At 40.2% G+C, this 20,347-nt stretch overlaps 2 protein-coding genes and 1 long non-coding RNA gene across 7 annotated transcripts; 1 reads left to right on the forward strand and 2 right to left on the reverse strand.

The window, feature by feature from the left end:
- Window positions 1-1,582: 1,582 nt before the first annotated feature.
- On the reverse strand, window positions 1,583-6,973 carry slc66a1 (solute carrier family 66 member 1). Of its 2 annotated transcripts, XM_046343904.1 has the most exons (9): window positions 6,826-6,973; window positions 6,061-6,117; window positions 5,576-5,782; window positions 5,355-5,484; window positions 5,045-5,132; window positions 3,644-3,795; window positions 3,430-3,522; window positions 3,093-3,278; window positions 1,583-2,764 (listed from the first exon to the last, which is right to left on the reverse strand). In XM_046343904.1, exons 3-9 carry the CDS (start codon window positions 5,779-5,781, stop codon window positions 2,675-2,677), a joined length of 945 nt encoding a protein of 314 aa, XP_046199860.1. In that variant the 5' UTR covers window position 5,782; window positions 6,061-6,117; window positions 6,826-6,973; the 3' UTR covers window positions 1,583-2,674. The 2 variants fall into 2 exon arrangements, with proteins under 2 accessions (XP_046199860.1, XP_046199861.1); XM_046343905.1 differs by lacking the exons at window positions 6,061-6,117; window positions 6,826-6,973 and having other exon boundaries at window positions 5,683-5,782.
- A 265-nt stretch (window positions 6,974-7,238) lies between these two features.
- LOC124022135 lies at window positions 7,239-9,951 on the forward strand. 4 transcript variants are annotated; one of them, XR_006836356.1, is made up of 3 exons: window positions 7,239-7,592; window positions 7,794-7,885; window positions 8,196-9,951. It is a non-coding gene; the product is annotated as an uncharacterized LOC124022135 (long non-coding RNA). The 4 variants fall into 4 exon arrangements; XR_006836355.1 differs by having other exon boundaries at window positions 7,239-7,885; XR_006836354.1 differs by having other exon boundaries at window positions 7,794-9,951.
- A 6,233-nt stretch (window positions 9,952-16,184) lies between these two features.
- LOC124031994 (uncharacterized protein K02A2.6-like) lies at window positions 16,185-19,143 on the reverse strand. Its single transcript, XM_046343906.1, has one exon. The coding sequence runs from the start codon at window positions 19,109-19,111 to the stop codon at window positions 16,808-16,810; it is 2,304 nt and encodes a 767-aa protein (XP_046199862.1). The 5' UTR covers window positions 19,112-19,143; the 3' UTR covers window positions 16,185-16,807.
- Window positions 19,144-20,347: the final 1,204 nt, after the last annotated feature.

Below are 20,347 nucleotides of genomic sequence, written 5' to 3' on the forward strand. Positions count from 1 at the left end.
CTCCCCAGTGCTTAACGATTACATGCATACCCATAACATGATGCAGCCACCACCATGCTTGAAAACTGGGATAGTGGTATTCAGTAATGTGTTGTATTGGATTTGCCTCAAACATAACACTTAAGTGCTCTGTTAATTGCTCTGCCACATTTGTTTTGCAGTATTACTTTAGTGGCTTGTTGCAAACAAATGCATGTTTTGGACAGTGGTGGAAAGAGTACCCAATTGTCATACTTGAGTAAAAGTTAAGATACCTTAATAGAAAAAGACTCAAGTAAAAGTGAAAGTCACTCAGTAAAATACTACTTGAGTAGAACATTTCAAATTCCTTATATTAAGTAAATCAGATGGCAAAGCAGGGGCACACTCCAACACTCAGACATAATTTACAAACTAAGCATGTGTTTAGTTAGTCCATGTTAAACATTATTATTGCACACAGAGTGTGTCCATGCAACTTAAGCGACTTGTTAAGCAAATGTTTACTCCTGAACGTATTTAGGCTTTCCACAACCAAGGGCCTGAATACTTATTGACTCAAGATATTTCAGCTTTACATTTTTTATAAATTTCTTTAAAAAAAAACAGCATAATACCACCTTGACATTATGGGGTATCGTGTGTAGGCCAGTGACCAACAATCTCTATTTAATGTTTAATTCAGGCTGTAACACAACAAAATGTGGATAGTCAAGGGGTGAGAAAACTTTCTGAAGGCACTATATATGTATGACTCTATACATGACTCTGCATGGTAATATTGAAATCAGGGGTTGGAACTGGTTCAGGGAACCGAAAAAGATTAACATTTGAGGAACAGAAACAGAACCAGGAACAAAAGTGATCTAGTGTTCTGAAACAAAAATATTCTTAATGCCTAGTATATAATTATGTTTAGTTGTGCTAGTAATATACAAAAAACAAATTGAGTTAATTTGTAAAATGTGTTGATTTAACATTACAAAATGGACAAATAGGAACTATACTGAAAATTTAACCCCAAAATTGCCAATTTTACTGAGTTACTGTTCATATAAGGAAACAAGTAAATTGAAATAAATTCATTAAACCCTAATCTATGGATTTCACATGGGTGGGCCTGAGGATTCTGAATACCTCCCAAATGCACTGTGTTGTGGAAAAATTCTTACACAGGGACACTTGAGGTCAATCTTGAATAATTTTTTGTCAGCTGGCTGGAGGTTCCAACCAACTCAATGCACCATAGTACATGTCAATCAGGACCTCTCCCTGGGCAGACCCAGCAGTTGTCTTATATACACGCCTTAGACAGAAGTTATATTCCATGATTTTGTATAATTAATCATTACCGTTTTGTTTTATTCATGTGACCGACCAACACCACACAAGGCTTCTTTCTCGCCAAGCTGAGACCTTAAAACTGAGATATCTTCGGTATTCTCAAAACACGTTAATTCTTTCTCAAAACACAATCTGGGGGTACTGCCAAATTGCAGCTACTGATAGGTCATTTGTAGTTAGCCACTTGCATGAACACAGAAACAGGTTTATAGAACAGTACATGAATAGAACAAACATTAAAATTCCCATTACAATTAAATATGTGAAATTACTTTTTATTTTATTATACAATCTTGAAGTCCAGTCAAAAACAGTATGGACTGGATATGGAAGTAAGGTGGAAAATTACATCATGTTGCCAGATATTTAACACACTAAAGATCAGGTACACTGGCCAAATGACAGCAGGGGTCCATACAAATTCAGTTGTTTAAAAGCATGATTTATGTGTCCTATTGAGCGTGTTATTGAAACAAAACATTTATCAAAATGAAAGACTCCCACAACTAATTTATTTAGAATATTGTCTTTTTCCTGCCCAAGTGTAGTAGTAAGTAGGGAATGAGACATTATCAACATGATACAATTTTAAATCCTTCATGTGCATTTCAGTACTGATGCAACACCATTTGTTAGGGAACAGAATAAGACAAAAACAGGACCCTTTCATCAACAGAAACCTTCAGTGAGCATCGTTACTCTGTGCTTACACTGAACAAACATGAGGTCAAGTATCCAGACTGGATACTATATCCCCAAAAAAGGAGTCAACAAAAAGTACATAAATCTACAATTCAAAATGCTTAAAGGCAACTGATGTAAACAAGCAAATAAATGAAGTGCAGTACTTCAGACATTTACACTTTAATGAAGTTACAATAAATCCACATGAACATGTCAAGACACTAAGATTCATGTCTCTGTATACTCAAGACATGAAGTGATCTGCAAAAAAATATTTTTTGTCAATCACTTCTGAAATACAAAACAAGACTATTCTAATCTGACGAGAGGGTTCCATGTAGTGACCAGTAGTAGTGTCATGATTGTCAGGAGAGGTTTTTAAATTTGAAATACTAGAAGTATTTAGACAAATGGATGGAAGGTCCTTCTCTAAAAGATTAAGAGCAATTAAGAACAGCTAAAGTAAACTATAGCTGAATCCCAATTAACAAAGTGGCATCTTTCTCATAACACAAATCACATAAATAAAAATAAATATAACAATAGAGTGAAAAGGGATTTCCTGTGTTTGTCAAAAAGTTATGGATTTAGTGTTTAGGAATGTGAGTGAGTCTATTGGGTGGGGATAATCGTCTGAACTGCTAGATCCAGCACAAAGGGAGCAGTTTCATTTGTCCAGCAGAGTAGCTCTCTCATCATGCTGCGATTCCAACTCCAGAGGGGCATTATTGCGGTATATCAGGAACTGTACGGAGATCTGAAGCAGCGAGTCAAGGGAATTCAGAAAAAAAAGGAAAAAAATATATAAAAAACGAACACTGTCAAACATTTAGATACTAGAAAGGAAACGCATTCCAACAACTGCATGCTGGCATATAGGATAATGTACTTAGATAATAATATACAAAATCAACCTGAACCTGTTGCATTTGGATAAGTTATTTAGGGTAATTGTAATACAATACAAAACAAAGTCAAAAGCTAAAGTTTAGTGTTATGTCAAAGCACACAAAATATCGTTGGATATTACAAAAATGTTGGTGGAAAGGCCAGAGGCCAAGTAGGCATTTTAATGAGAAGGATACCAGGATGTCTAGAGAGAGGGTGCCCAGGCTTCCTATGAGCCAGGGCAGGTGGTGGATGACGTAGCTTCCCTCTCCCTGGCCTTGCTCAGGGTTCTTCAGCAGCACACTCAGGCCGTACGTAGTGTTACCCAGGATGACCAGGGCAAACAGGAAGTAGGACACACCCTCCGTCGACTTCCTTAAGTACTACCAGAGACAGAAACATTCTAAATATAAATGAGAAAGAAAAAGATCCATGCAAAACTTTTACAGGTAGGTTTGCCTCCACTGTAAAAAGTATCTGTCCATCCAGTACTCGTTCACTTCCTTACCAACACCTCCCACTTTTAAGACTCACATTAGTGTACATTTGTGGCAGTCTGGAACAGAGGTAGAGCACTGAGGATATGGAGCCAATGGTAAACCCAATAATCTCCTTGGTGCTGAAAGCCTGGACACAAAGACAAAGCATCTGCATGTCACAGACAGATAAAAGGTTGGCTAGGGGCTGGAATAAAAACAACAAATCAATTACATTAACATCCACTGATTACACAAAGCTCATATTTTACCTTAACATTGTCCACAGTGGTTGACAGCAAGGCCCGCCCCTTAAACCCAGAGAGGACCACATCCTGTTGGGACCCTGACCCAGGTAAGGCAACGAGGCTGGCAAAGAAGCCCAGTATATAGATTGCACCAACTACATTTAGAACCGACCTGTCTGGGTAAAGGAAAAATAAAGCTATCAGTTGTCAATATTGGTAGACACCGCCTCAGCAAAGTCATCAACAAAAAGGTCACGGTGTCAACGGTTGCGACAAGAATTAGGAAACGAAATAACAAAATATGGTGGTGATGCAAAGTATTGCTGACATCACACTAGTTTTGTATGATTCTTCCTCCTGTGTTATGAAGGTCTGTTTCTCAACACTAATCCTGGGGACCCTCTGTGTATAGGCTACAGCAGTCTAACCTGACACCCATCAGGTTCACTGAACTGTCTCAGCCTCCAGTATTTATGCTGCAGTAGTATATGTGTCGGGGGGCTAGGGTCAGTTTGTTATATCTGGAGTACCTCTCCTGTCCTATGTGAATCTAAGTGTGCATTCTCTAATTCTCTTCTCTCTTTCGGAGGACCTGAGCCCTAGGACTGTGCCCCAGGACTACCTGACATGATGAGTCCTTGCTGTCCCCAGTCCACCTGGCCATGCTGCTGCTCCAGTTGCAACTGTTCTGCCTTACTATTATTCGACCTTGCTGGTCATTTATGAACATCTTGGCCATGTTCTGTTATAATCTCCACCCGGCACAGCCAGAAGAGGATTGGCCACCCCACATAGCCTGGTTCCTCTCTAGGTTTCTTCCTTGGTTTTGGCCTTTCTAGGGAGTTTTTCCTAGCCACCGTGCTTCTACACCTGCATTGCTTGCTGTTTGGGGTTTTAGGCTGGGTTTCTGTACAGCACTTTGAGATATCAGCTGATGTACGAAGGGCTGTATAAATAAATTTGACGTGATTTGAACTGTTAAATAACAACTATGTATAAAAATACATTGCAGCATCCTGGAATGAACATTTGCGTTATGGGCAGAACATAGAACAATGTAGACAAGCCATACCTTGTTCTGTCATGCATTTGTGTTATACTGTATATTACAATCAAGAAGAAAAAGAAACGCACACCTATATAGGCAAGGTGCTGGCTAGCGGAGTGGAAAACTAGAAAAAAAAATAGCCGCATACTCTAGGAGCTCAGAAAAAAAAGTAATATGCAACATTTCGATAGCCAAGCTATCTTAATCAGGGTATACTGTATATTACAAACTGTGGTCCCAGTGTAACACAGAGGCCTTAGTTAATAGTCAAAGCGTGGACTGTACACTGACCAATGGCCTTGATTTATTATTGACAAGACAAATCTCACAGCAGCTAATTTCGTAGAGATCAAATACATTAACAGACAAAAACTCACTGTTATTCATCCTGTGCTTAGATGCGTAGTAAAAGTACAATCCCAGCATCAATAAGTCAGCCAGTACATAATACACTGCTGTGTATATCTGTATGAGAAGGGGGAGAGACGTGTCAGTGCAGTGGACAAGGGGATATACTAGTTTAAATGCATATTATTACACTTTTTCGGAACATTAAAACATTATTTTCATTGGTGTCTTGGAGTCGACAATTACAGTTGATCCCTCTATTTTCATGCTTGACAAACCTTTCTATTGTTATTGAAACCATTTCAGTAATATTGACTGACTCAAATAGCTGTCACTTACCTGTAGTGGCAGTTGGTCAGCTAAGAATGAGCCTACAAGATTGCAGGAGTCACCCCCCAGCCACAGCAACAGAAACCAAATGGACAAGGCGCTGTCCATATTCCCACTCTTACAAGAGCTGTAGTATTGCCTGTATTCATGAACACAACAAAATAAGAAGAAAAGGTGTTGTCCCTACATTGGAAATGGGCTGAAATAATGTATTCCCAATCAAGACTTACGGCAGAGAAGAAACCATGAAGCACACTATAGACAGCAGACCCAGGATGACACTGGCCATGTCCCTGGCATCCTGGGCACATTCCCCCAGCCCTTCCCAAACCCATACCGATCCATTGGGGCATACAGAGCTGAAGTTTCCATCAGTGTTCCATCCAAAAGACCCCGGCTTGAGGACACCATCAGCTGACCCCATATTCAGGCTCATGCTAAGCAGAGGGGAAAGGGTTAAACGAACAAGCTAGACAATGTAGCTACCTAAATAAACAACCCGTTGCTTATTATTTATATTGACAAAACTTGTTTACAGCTAAGAATCAAAATGTACTATCTGCTATGGAATTCAGAGTGAAGTCGGTTTGTACTGATAGACTTTTCAGCTGGGGACAAACATCTTGCACGCTGAGTTTTTACAGCTGGCTTTTCTTCAAACGTCCTCTGGGACAAAGGTTGTGGTCAAACATTAACAATAACAAAAGTATCTTACCTGTTTCTCGGGCGATTATTGAAGTGTCCAGGGAGCCCCAATGCCTTTTTCAGACGTCTGTTCGCAAAGGTTTGGGAGAAAACAATTTAGCTCAACTGAACTGATTGGAATATGAGCTCCAACGTCAGAGAAAAGGCGGAGTTAGGACGACAGATAAACCATAGATAGATACACCATAGAGATCCGATTAAATTACGTACTCAGTCTTCATTTTATGTGTAACAGTTCAATGTAGAAATGATGTTTGTAATATAACTCCGGTCAAAAACAAATCAATTAAATTTGAAAAATGTCCAAATCATTGCACAAAATAATAATCCGAACTAGTTAACTGCGTTTGTGGGGGACGTTCCTGGAATTTAGGATGCACCTTGAAACAGACAGACACGATGAATATTGTCCTCAAGTTCCTGTAACTTGAAGTTACAGAACAGAGGCAACCTGTGTCCATATGTCACATGTTCGCATCAGATATCAACAGTCCTCGTTAGTTGGCCTCATCGATCTGCGTTGCAATTCTGTCATTAGTGTGCAGCAAGCCTCCCCCCACAGTCTCCGAAGATCTACGGGCTTTACATTTTTCATAAAGCTGTGAAAATTAAGACTTATCATGTACATCTGATGTTCGCTGCGGCCGCATATTTCTGCCTGAAACATGAACATTTCCCAGCTATTCTAACGATCGCACGCAAACGACTCGACAGGTAGCCAATTACTCCCATGAAATTGTGACAAATTCAGTGTATTTTGAACAGCATGGCTTACCTCACACGCTCTCAAAATCTGCTTGGCCTTAGCTCGCGGGAGTCTTCGATCTAAATAGTGTTGTCAGCTGACCCTGCTCACCTGATTGATGACTCAGCACAGAACTATGCTTATCCAAAGAAACTGTATATAATGACGAGATGGTCTAGTCTCCTCCCCCAAAATGGGAGGTCTGCTTATTATCGGGGACATATTTTGACTGGAGCAAACTCTTGCTTCCTCTCTGCTCTGAAATCATGTCAGTTTATTCTACAAAATACCTTCCCTAAGGACTATTTTGGTCTGGGTTCAACTGTGTCACAAAAATGCATCTGACACTGATTTTTTAAATATATCTTTTATTATTTTACCCCCCCCCCCTCCTTTTTTCGAAATGTTCTCATCGCTGGAACTCCCCAACGCGAGGCGAAAGTGGAATCATGCCCGAAACATGACCCACCTAACCGCGCTCCTTAACACACGCCACGTTAACCCGGAAACCAGCCGCACCAATGTGTCGGATGAAACACATTCCCTTATGCACATTCCATGATCGAACGTTATAAACACACTTCTTACCGGCAAAAAAAAAAGTTATCGACGATATAACGTTACTACCACTATGTCGCAGTTTTTTACTAGGTGTCTTCAGGACTTGCCTTAAATTAATATTAATAATATACATCAAATTGTTAAATCAGCCTCCGAGACACCAGCTAACAAGAATGAAAAGGGGTTCAATATGTATACCTTTATAGGAAGCTAACGTTACATAGACAACTATGAAGGTGAGTACCAAGTCAGTGACAGATAACTTAGCTAGCTACATTCATTAGCTAGCCAATTTAACTATTAACTGTAGCTAGCTAGTTACTCCGTAAAATGATGTACCGTTGACAGAATCTACCTGAGAATGTGTGTATTTTCGTTAGCTTGGTTAAGTTATGCTTGCTAGCTAAAAATAATTGTTATTCATGTCTTCTACACAGTATCTTACAAAGATACATTGACCGGAGAGATCACCGTGAGGGCTGCCTGTCACAGGTCCATGAGGAAGAGCGAAAAGCCGCACAGCATGAGAGTAGGGAAAGGTTTTAGATAGCTAGGGACCTTGTTAAACATCTCCTGTGAGACACTGTCATCATGGTCAAAATGTGTTGGAGACAGTGTCAAGGTTTAATCTTATCAATAGATAGATATTAATGATGGGTCCCAATCCCAATTTATCTGTTGCTGCAGTGTTTGGTAATTGTGTTACTGAGACCATGTATTCCTGTATAGATAAATGAGCCCCTAGTTAAGAAGACAAGACACTACTTTGTTTATTATTATTCATGGGCCGCATCATTCTTGTTTCTCACTTCAGTCTTTCATCACACTTATCTTCACAGATGGTGTTAAAGCACTCCGTACCAGTGATAGTTGTCCAGAGCCTCTGCTCCTGTATTGCAGGAAGTGCTATGTGCAATCATCTGGTGGCCCTTCTTTACCAGACTCGAACTAAACATTCCTGCTGCACCACCAGTTCACAGCTGCACAGACACAGAATAGTGTTGGCACAAGCCAAGAACACTTGTGAGTCTATCAATATCCATTAAAAAATGCACCTGAAAAGTATTCAGCCTATGTAACAGTAAATCCTTGTTAATTAGGGTGTGAAGACAGTTCCGGTTGATGGGATAGAGTTCTGTAAAACCTATAAACTCGTGTGCTGATGGAATAAGATAAGTTGGAGGTTCCTAGAATGGAAACATTTTAGAAAACATTTTCCCGTGATTGTTTTTGTATCCAGATGATGAGCCTAAACAGTGGCGTCTTTACGATGTAATGACACATTTTGGGACAAAGACTGAAGGGAAATATATAATCTATAAATCTGTATTTGAATTATAATTAATTTTATTTGAACTTTCGGGCTTGTGCTGTTTCTGGAAAAGTTACATGAGTCCTTTGTCATAGTAATCTCGCCAACCTGGTGTTAAGGTTTTAAAATGTTTTGCAGAAGTTCTCTCTACATAGCACTCAATGGATACATGCCTGACATGGACCTTCGCGTCTCAGAAACGTATGCCAAATTTTCTCTACTTCCCCTCTTGTGACAACAATGGAAATGTCAGCTGCCCCTGGTTGAATTTGCCTGTCCTATCAGCTTCCACAGCCAAAGACCATGGAATTGTGAAGATTACCGATGCCCCATCTCCACCAATACTTCCATTAGATGGCTACAGGCTTCAGTCTTCCCAGTGTGCTTACGTCCTTAGCCATCGGGAGCAGTTCCACGTCAAGGCATTAGAGACAACCTACGAGATGTCACAGAGAGTCGAGGTTGCAGCCTGGAATGGCATCAGCTCAGGAAAATTAGAATAACATCCTCTCGTTTTCGAGAGGTTTGCCATGTCCGGGGAGAGACCTCGGCTAACCACCCAGCTGAGCGAATGTTCAAGGGATCTGGTATGCAGACCATGGAGATGAAGAGGGGGCTAGCCATGGAGCCAGTGGATATACAGGGATCTGGTATGCAGACCATGGAGATGAAGAGGGGGCAAGCCGTGGAGCCAGTGGCTGTACAGGAGTACTGCACACTGAAGAATGTTAACTTATTTCCATGTGGCTTCAGTGCACCCAGATGCTCCGTGGTTATGATCCTCTCCAGATGGCATCATATTTGATCCCAGGGTGAGACCACACTTTGGACTCTTAGAGGTCAAGTGCCCAAATGTACCAAGTTATGTTGAGTGCCCTTACCTGAAGTTACAGAATGGAGAGCTGAAGTTGAAGAGATCTCATGCTTACTACTAGGTGCAAGGTCCAATCCTTCTCACAGGTTGTAGCTGGTGTGACTGTCCTCCTGTGCACAGATGACAACCTAGTTGAAAGGATATATAAAGATCTTACAGGTTTCAAAAACTATAAGAGAGAAGGTTGACCACTTATTTTTTTCACTACTTGCAGAAGTGTCTCTCGCACCTGAATGGATCCCATGCATGGGTGCCAAGTTTAGTGGTTTCACAAAAAATAAGTATTGATGTTCTTGTGAAGAAAACTAGTAGAATAGATTTGTTGAAAAAAAAATATTTCAGCAAATGTTCAACAGTTCAGTTAATCAATTACACATCTCCAACATTGTATTAAATCTTGCATTCTGGCTATTCTGTGTTTACTTGATTTCTTTTCCCCACCCCTGAACTCATTGCCTAATTAAAGACAATACAAGCTCCACACAAACTGATATTCACTACAACACAAATGATTGCTACATGTTGTAGATAAACATATTATTTTGCTGCTAGCATGTACATTTACACTGGCTTGGCCCATGCTCTGACCAAAGGTCAATTTTGATAGTTGACCAACAGGCACATCACTGGAAATAATTGGTTGATGCTGCATGAGATGGTCAGGGGGGTGACTGTGTCAAAAAGCTTGTTCTCCTTTACTCTGCGGATCATTCTTTCAACATGCACTCTCAGACTGGCAATGGATTGGGCCTCCCTAACCTCATGCACTGGCATGTGTGTGCGTCTTGACAGAAAGGCTGGCCGGTAGACCTTGCACAGAACAATGTAATCTACGAGAAAGGCCTTATCCACCATAATGGCCATGTCGGGTGAGTAAGGAAATAATTCCAGACTGCTTGAAGATCTCCTTGTCATTCACAGATCCAGCATACAATGATGACACGAAAGTTGACAGCTCCATGTGGTGACATTCCCAACATGCCCTTAAAGGTACATCATGTCTTGTAGGAAGGAACACCTCACTCTGCAGTAGTAGTGAAGATGGTGTATGGCAGCGGAGTTCAGTGCAGTCAATCACTACCTGGGTGTCTGGATAGTCCTTGAACTCAGGTGGTAGGTGGGCTTCGATGGTTTCCTTGTGGATCCATACCCGTGCTTACCCAAGCAGACAATAGAGGAAATTGGCCTAAGATGATAATCCGTCTCCCTGTCAATTGGTAGATGCTGAACCGATGAGCCAAATCCATCTGCTTCAGACCGAGCGACAGACGAGTCATAAACAAGACACTACTCGTCGATTGATGTCAGTGTCTGAACGTAAAGAAACCCGTTTTAGTACAATATAGTCCTTATATTTGGTCCATAACAAAAAGTAAATAATGTTTAACAATTGCAGTAAGATCAAATAATATTATCTTAAGTATTTAATGTAGTTGTCACTTTCCGGTTTTCTTTCAGTAACACTTGTTTCAAATGGATTGGTGCTTGTGACTCTTACAAACTTAGTCTCTGCTGCCTGCTCAATCAAGTGCCAGAAGGCCATCAGGTGGGTGTAGCTTTCAAATCTAAAGACGGACCCAAATTACTATTATTGTCCATCTTCTCTAAGCCTTAAGTAGCACAAGACATGACCTAGCTGCTATTGTAGACTGTTTTCTTGTTACTGTAATTCACAGCAGCGAATTTGTTTGAAATGTTCCGTTATTTAACCTGGGAAGTGGACTAAGAACCAAATCTTATTTGCAGCAACGATTTGGGAGCATTTTTGGGGGTTAACTGAAAACGAATGTAAAGACAACATACATTCAATATGCCTTCTTATGCTAAAATATGCTATCCTAGATTTAAATAACAATGAACATGTTCTTAAAAGGTAAGATGGACTTTGGGATAATACTAATTAATAGTAAATAATAAACCCTATTAATGCTGAATAATAAATTATTACCTTGTGTAAAAACGTATACCCTCGTCAGAACCAGCAAATCCATGTAGACCAAAGCCGTGTTGGGCGGTCAGTTCTCCAGCTTGGCTCGAAGCTCTTTTTTTTTTCTTTTTTTTTCAGTTTAGCTCAGTGCTTTAAAAAAATATATATATATAATTTTTTTTTTTATTAACAACAAATCAATACATAAAGCACACGAGGGAACACAAGCATACATAGATTACAAACAATGGACAATCGAGCTAGGGGGTACAATATCACATTACAATTACACAAGGACCTTAAGGGACAATTCTAACAGCTTTTTTGTTAGTAGAGCATTTAACCGTCTTAAAATACAGTTCAATTTCTTTTTGTAGGATACGAAAATGTGGTTTTCTGTTTGTAAATTTACATTTGTGTATATGAAATTTGGCCAAAAGAATAATGAAATTAATTACATAAAAATGATTCCGCTTATTTCTATTGTATGTAAAGAATCCAAACAGTACATCTCTCCACAATAGTGTAAAATCTTCATAAATGTGTTCAATTCTAAACATACTGATGTCTTGCCACAGTTTTCTTACATGCATACAATGCCAAAAAAGATGCACAACTGTTTCTGGGTGGTCATTACAAAAGGAGCAATTTGAGTTGATGTTTTCCTTAAACTTCTTCATATAGTGGTTGGCAGGATAATATTTATGAATAATTTTAAAGGAAACTTCCTTAATTTTGTTAACAAGTAGGTATGTTTGTGGCAACATCCAAACTTTTTTCCAACAGATATTATCAATAAATCCATTCCAATAAGGCATGACATAAGGTATAGATACAACATCCTGCTGAAACAAGGATCGTATCGCTCTGTTGTTGAATGGACCAAAAGAGAAACAAATCTTTCCTACTGATGAGTCAACAGGGTCAATAGAAGGTAGGCTCTGAGGGCCAGGTCTTGACATGTTCCTGAATAACATAGCAACACCTGAGGGAATGGCATCTAAAACAATTGCAAAATCTTTAGGTGTTACAGGGACCTTGTAAAGTGATAAGAATTCTTTATAACTGAGTAAAAGACCCTCTGCATTTACCAGTTGGCTCACCAATAGGATATTATTTCTGAACCAATATTCTAAAAACAGAGAGGTATTTTTATACAATATATCCCGATTATTCCATATATAATATCTGTGTGGAGAAAAATTGTGTTTATAAATTAAGGACCATGACAAGAAAACCTGCCGATGAAAAGCAGAAAGTTTCACTGGAACTTTGTCAATATTATAATTGCAAAACAACATGAAGTTAAGGCCACCAAAAGTAGAGAAGACATGATGAGGAATAAAATTCCAGATAGAAGTGGGTCTTCTTAGGAATGGTTTTATCCAATTGATCTTGAAAGTATTATTGAAAGTAGTAAAATCCAGAAAATTCAGTCCACCATTCTCATAAGTGTTCATTACAACAGTTTTCCTAATGTAATGGGTACGGTTTCTCCAAAGAAAGTTGAAAAGCATCTGGTCTATCTCCTTGCTTATTTTACGGTCAATATATAAAGATAGAGCACCATATGTTAGTCTAGAGATACCTTCAGCCTTGGTTATTAGGACTCTACCTTTTAAAGATAAGTCCCTCTGTAGCCATTGATTTAGTTTCTTCTGGGTTTTTTTAATAAGAGGGTTAAAATTTAGTAAGCCTCTAGACTTCTGATCCTTTGTAATGGTTATCCCTAAATATGTAAGTTCTTCTTTTACTGGAATACCATAATATGAAGGTGTCACACAATCTTTGACAGCCATGAGTTCACATTTCTTAATGTTAAGAAATAGACCAGACGCTTTGGAAAAGGATTGTATCACATTGATCGATATGGGAATTTGGTTAGCGTCTTTCAGAAAAAGTGTAGTATCGTCAACCAGCTGGCTTATAATAATTTCTTTACCAGCTATGGAAATACCTTGTACAGGACTATTATTTTAATAATTTGCAAGAAGTTGGGTGATTAATAAAAACAGGTACGGAGAGATGGGACAACCTTGCCTAATTCCTCTCTTTAACTCAAATCTAGGTGAGGTGCCATATTTCAATTTGTTAGAGCTGTTACCATTTGCATAGAGAGTCTTAATAGCCTTACAGAAAAAATCCCCAAAGCCAAGTCTCACAAGGGAGTGGAAGAGAAACTGATGCTCTACTGTGTCAAATGCTTTATAAAAATCTAAAAGTAATATGAAGCTATCCTCAGTTATTAGGTCTGAGTAGTCAAGTACGTCTAATACTAGTCTGACATTGTTAGAAATATGTCTGTTCCTCATGAAGCCAGACTGTGTTTCATCAATGATTGCATCCAGAACTTCTTTAATTCTTTTTGCAAGTAGTGAGGCTAATATCTTATAGTCATTATTAAGAAGACAAATTGGACGCCAGTTATCGATGAGCAGCACTTCTTTTTTAGGCTTAGGTATCAGTGTTGTTAACCCCTGACTCATTGTAGGAGGGAGAACATTGTTTTTAATACTCTCTAAAAAGATTTCGAATAGGAAGGGAGCTACTTGTTCAGAAAATAATTTGTAAAATTCTGATGTAATTCCATCAACACCTGGTGATTTATTGTTCTTTAGATGTTTGATAGACTCTATAATCTCTTCAACTTTGATGGGTTCATCACACTTTAGATTCTATATCACTGATAGAGTGAACATTATTCAGTGAGTTAAAAAACATATCTGTGGATTCCTGACAGTACGTAGAGCTATACAATTTTCTGTAAAAATTGCTGCAGTAATTTAGCGATTAATTTTTGGTCATCTGTAATAACACCATCAATGTTTAACTTATGGATAGTGTTATTTTTAGAGTGAAATTTCTCAAGTCTAAAGAAATAGGATGAATTCTGTTCTCCCTCCTCAATCCATTTTTCCTAGATCTAATAAAGGCTCCTTCTGCTTTTAATTTATATATATTATCCAGTTTATTTTGTAACTCAATTAGTTCCATCTTCTCCTCCCCCAAGAGGTCAGCTGGGGACCTCTGAGAAAGGGAAGTTATCTTAATGATCACCATTTCCTCCTCAGCTCTTCTGGTCTTAGCAAGATTACTATCATATTTTCAAAGATATTTGGACACCTCAAATTTAAAGAGCTCCCAGTTCTTGCAATAAGATTTTTCTTCACAAGCCCTTTCCCAAAAGTGTGAGAGCAGATCTTTAACCTCAAATGTAACTATATCATTATTTAATAATGAGCTATTTAGCTTCCAGTAGGATGCTCTACCAAGATTCGTATCAGGGGTAAATATTTTGATATCAATGTAAATAGCCTTATGGTCTGTGAGGGGAGTAGTACAAATATTTGTAGTAACACACTCACTATCAATACATTTGGATATAAGCCAAAAATCTATTCTGGATTGTCTGGAGCCTGTTTTGTTACTCCAAGTGAACGACCTTTCGGCCGGAAACCTCTCTCTCCATATATCAGTAAGATCAAACTTTTCCATAAAAAGTATTAAATCCAAATTCTGATTGGTTGGCCTACCTGGGGGCGATCTATCAGTTGAATTATCTATTGTAATGTTAAAGTCCCCTCCTATCAATAATAACGAATTGGGAAATTTAGATAACCAATGAAGTATATGTTTCTCTATAGATTCAAGCAACTCATCATTCTCATGTTTGGTGTTGTACCTGTAGAAGTTTACAGTAATGAGTGTAATGTCATTGTAACTGATCACAAGACAAATAAAGTGACTAAAGGGGTCACATTCCGAGTGTAGAACGACAAGGAACCGAGATCTGCACCATTTAAGTCAATTTAAAGTGAAAATAGCTTATTCCATAACCTTTGAAATTCAACTCAACTGGAAATTATGTTCAAGACCAAACCAAGGGTTCTTGTAGTAAGAGAGACTAAAAACCCTCTTTAGTGTAATCAGGAACTATTCTGAGAAATCATACAAATAATAATTTAAATAAAAGGGTACCTACTATTTTAAGTACATATGAAAACTGATAATAAAATAATTTAATAACAAAATGTTTTAAATATAAACGTTCCTAAGACCTTTTTTGGAAATAAGTATTAATAACTAAATAGAACAATAACCGTGTAAAGTCAGAGCAGACCTGTATGCCATTTAAAACAGTATCTTAGTTACTGTATACATAAAACATAAATTCAGCTTTCAATCTTCTTCGTAAGTTTATAAACAAAATAGGACTTCTGGTCATACAAGAACAAACTAATGAATTGAAATACCTGAGTATTCCTTTAAAATAGTCACCTGATACTTGTTAGGTAAACAACATAAGGAAAATGAGAATACCATGGCTGAAACCATCAACCTGTTCCTTCTGGTGAGATTTTAGGGAGGAATATGGATTTCTGAACCGTTGATGAAACCTCGTCCTCCGACGAAGTAAGCAGCCTTCCCCTCACTTCGTGCTATCTTGATCGTTGGCCACAACTTGTTCCTTCTTTCTATGACTTCCGGGCTGAGATGCTCGGCGAAACGCATACCATGGCTCTTGTAGTGTCTTAACACTTAGTACTTATTTATGTATAATAAGAAAGACTCTGAATACAAGCAATTGAACTGGAGCTTCACATTTACTCAAACAGGTTAGTACCAGAAGAACATAGAACAATACTGCGCATGACCAAGGGCGCTTCATCCTTAAAGGGGACATCCGTAATTAACAGAACATAACATTCCTTCTCTTATACAATCAGAATTACTTTTACCAAACCACAACTGAAACATTTCCCAGAACTTGTTGTAGTTATTTTGCATCTTTTAATTTGAACTTGAACAGTTAGTTTTTGTTTGTTTGTTTATAAGTCTAGTCTGTCTGGTGGACGGTGCCTTCGTTCTGGGTAGCGCCTCAGATTGTCTGGAGGCTCCTGAACATCCTCAGTGTGTGCTTGTTCCATTATAGCGTCTGCTATAGCAGCACCTTCATCAACACGTTCCCTTCTTTCAGCCTGGGGTCTCTCTACTGCCCCACCGTCCTCTACAGTTCCTTGTGTGTCACTCTCGGGAGCTCTCTGTGCCTGTTCTCTCTCGATTGTTGTGCTGTTTTCCGTGGAATGCATTTGGTTAATGTGACGCCGCCACATTATGTCTGGGCTCACTTGAACCTGGTAAGTTCTGGGTCCCGTTTGTGTGTGTACGGTCCCTCTTGTCCATTTCCCTCTTCTGTAGTCTCGCACCATCACTTCCTGTCCTGTTTGGAGATGGCGCTCCCGGCCACCGGAGAGCATCTTGGCTTGTTTGTTCAGCACTTCATTACGCCTGTTTGGCTTCATGATGTCCAGCTGTGTGCGGAGAGGCCTCCCGAACATCAGTGCGGCTGGGCTTTCATTTGTTGTGGCATGTGGGGTGTTAGGTAGGAGGCCAGGAACTTGGTCAGTTTTGTTTGCAAAGTCCCTTCGTCTCGTTTTGCTGCACGGAGTCCTTGCTTTAGAGTTTGCACAAAGCGTTCTGCCAGCCCATTGGTGGCAGGGTGGTACGGAGCTGAAGTTGAGTGTTTGATTCCATTTACTGACATGAATCTTGTAAACTCGTCACTTACAAAAGCTTGCGCGTTGTCACTTACCAGCTGCAGTGGCAAACCGAAACGTGCAAACGTTGTTCTGAGACACTCTATCGTCTGAGCTGAGGTGGAGGAGTCAGTGCAAAACACCTCTGGCCATTTGGAATGGGCATCAACTATAACCAGAAACATGTGCTTTTCAAAAGGACCAGCGTAGTCCACATGAATTCTCTGCCATGGCTCTGCGGGCCATTCCCATGGGTGGACTGGGACAGGAGCAGGCATGTGAAGGGTTTCCAAACATCCACTACAGTTCTTTGCCATATTTTCTATCTGTTGGTCCAGACCTGGCCACCAGAAGTGGCTCCTTGCGAGCAGCTTCATTTTGACAATTCCAACATGACCTTCATGTAGTTGCTGCAAGACTCGATGTTGGCATTTCTGGGGTATCATGACTCTCATTCCCCACATCAAACATCCCTGGTACGTTGTAATTTCGTTTCTCCGCTGGAAATACGGAGTCAGCTCCTTTCTGCCAGTAGCTGGCCATCCTGACATGGTGTAGGTGTACACTTTTGACAAGGTCACATCTTTCCTTGTCTCATGTTTGATAACTGTGCTTGTGACCGGTAGTGCCTCGAGCTGAGCGGTATGGAACATGTCCACTGCATCCACCCTCCTTTGCCTTTCTCTTGTACATGGCAGTCTGGATAATCCATCTGCATTTGTGTGGAGGGATGACGGCTTAAACTCAATGTCATACATATGACTGGCAAGGAACAGGGCATATCGCTGTAACCTGGCTGCTGTCATTGCCGGAATGCCTTTCTTTGGACTGAAAATGGAAAGCAACGGCTGGTGATCTGTAACCAGTGTGAAACGCTTGCCATATAGGTATGCGTGGAATTTCTTGACGCCCCACACTAGTGCCAGTGCTTCTTTGTCGATTTGTGAGTAGTTTTTCTCTGCATCATTCAATGTTCGTGACGCAAATGCAACTGGCCTCTCTGACCCATCTTTCAGTGTGTGTGAAAGGACTGCCCCTAATCCATAAGGGGACGCATCACAAGCCAACTTCACTGGCATTTCAGGGTCGTAATGCATCAGGACCTGTTCAGATGTTATGAGCCGTTTTGCCTCCAGAAATGCATTTTCACATTGCTCTGTCCACCGCCATGTCCTATTCTTTTCCAGGAGCTGATTTAGAGGCTGGAGTACTGCTGAAAGGTTTGGGAGGAATCTTCTGTAGTAATTGATCAGTCCCGTGAAAGATCTCACTTCTGTGATATTTTGTGGTCGTGGTGCCTGTACCACTGCCTCGATTTTGTCCTGTGTTTTGTGCAATCCATTACAGTCAATCTCATGTCCACAGAAGACAATCTTGTCTTTGAAGAACTCACACTTCTTTAAGTTTGCCTGTAGACCATACTCTTTCAGTCTTTTCAGGACCTCTTCCAGGTTAGCCAGGTGCTCTTTGTCGGTGCGTCCTGTTATGATCATGTCATCCAGGATACACTGGGTTCCTGGGATTCCTTGCAAAATCTGGTCAATAGTTCGTTGCCAAATGGCTGGGGCTGATGCAATGCCAAACACCAGGCGGTTATACCTGTATAGCCCTTTGTGTGTGTTTATTGTCAGGTACTGTTTGGAACTCTCTTCAACCGGTAGCTGCAGGTAAGCCTGTTTCAGATCGATTTTACTGAAGTGTTTCCCACCAGCTAGTGCAGCAAAGATGTCATCCAGGCATGGTAGGGGGTATTGGTCCACATGCAACATTGGATTCACAGTTACCTTGAAGTCCCCACACATTCTAACAGACCCGTCTTTCTTCACAATAGGAACTATGGGTGTGGCCCATTCGCTTCTGTCCACTTTCGTCAGGATCCCTGTATCCTGCAAGCGATCGATTTCCGCTTCCACCTTTGGTCTCAGGGAGTATGGAACAGATCTGGCTTTGCAGAATTTTGGGGTTGCATCATCTCTTAGTACAAGTTTTGCTGTGAAGCCTTTTACTGTTCCCATCTGATCACTGAAAACTGTATTGTATTTATTCCGCAAGTGTTCCAGTGTTTGGTCTGTGCCTTTCTCTTTGGACTGGAACGTGTGGAGCATTTTCAAGTCACACCAATTCAGCTTTATTTTTGAAAGCCATTCCCTGCCAAATAATGGGGGCCAGTTCCAGGCACCACATACAGCTGTAACTGCTGTGTTTGCCCCCATAATGCACTCTGACCTGCAACGCCCCCATTGGGCTCAATCTCTCTCCTGAGTATGTCTTCAGCAACACATTTGTGTTCTTCAGCTTGATAGCCTTAAAGTGCTCATTGTAGACAGTAGTGGAAATAATAGACACTGCAGATCCTGTGTCCAGCTCCATTTTGAGGGGTTTGCCTTCGATATCTGGTGTCACCCATATTATGCTACTGCTGGGAGAAGTCACTGTGTTTAACTCCATTGTACCAATTAATCGTTCATCTGAATCACTGCCACTGTTCCCTGCTAGTGCATTCACAGACCCTTTAATTTTCTCAGTTTTCCTGTTGTGACTGAATTTGGCTTTGCATGCTCTTTGAATGTGCCCCCTTCTACTGCATTTGTGACAAATTTCGTCTTTGAAACGGCAGTCCTCTGCTCTGTGACCATCTCTGTCACACCTGTTGCATTTTTCGGCCACACGGGGGCGTTGTCGACTGCGTGAAAACTTGTGCAGGGAAATTTGTGACATGTCGGTACTTCTTTTACTTTGCAACTCAAAAGTATCTTTAGTCGCGATTTCCATAGCCACAGCAATTTCAACAGCCTTTGCAAATGTGAGCTCTGATTCTGTGAGCAAACGTTTTTGAATGTGTTCATGTTTCAGTCCACAAACAAATCTATCCCTTAATGTGTCATTTAGGTTCTCTCTCAACTGGCAATGTTCAGACAGTTTCTTCAACACTGCTACATATGTATTAACACCCTCCCCCTCATTCTGATCTCTCTTGTGGAAACGAAAACGTTCCGCGATGAGGAGTGGTTTAGGTGATAGGTGATTTTGCAATATCTCCACAATCTCTGTGAATGTTTTATTTGAGGGCTTCAGAGGGGCAGTCAGATCTCTTAGCAAACTGTATGTTTTTGGGCCAATTAAACTCAACAACGCTGGCACTCTCTTGTTATCAGCAATGTCGTTTGCAATGAAGTACTGTTCCAGTCGTTCAATGTAAGTTGCCCAGTTTTCTTGCGTGTCATCAAACACATCTATTTTCCCGATGCTAGCCATTCTCTTTACCTCCGGCTCCACGGGTCTTTGATCTGCCGCCTCGTTCTCGTCAGCTCTCCCTTCGTCCTCACTGCTTGCTAGCTGTT

Source organism: Oncorhynchus gorbuscha, linkage group LG03 (assembly GCF_021184085.1).
Source record: "Oncorhynchus gorbuscha isolate QuinsamMale2020 ecotype Even-year linkage group LG03, OgorEven_v1.0, whole genome shotgun sequence".
NCBI classification, from domain to species: domain Eukaryota; kingdom Metazoa; phylum Chordata; class Actinopteri; order Salmoniformes; family Salmonidae; genus Oncorhynchus; species Oncorhynchus gorbuscha.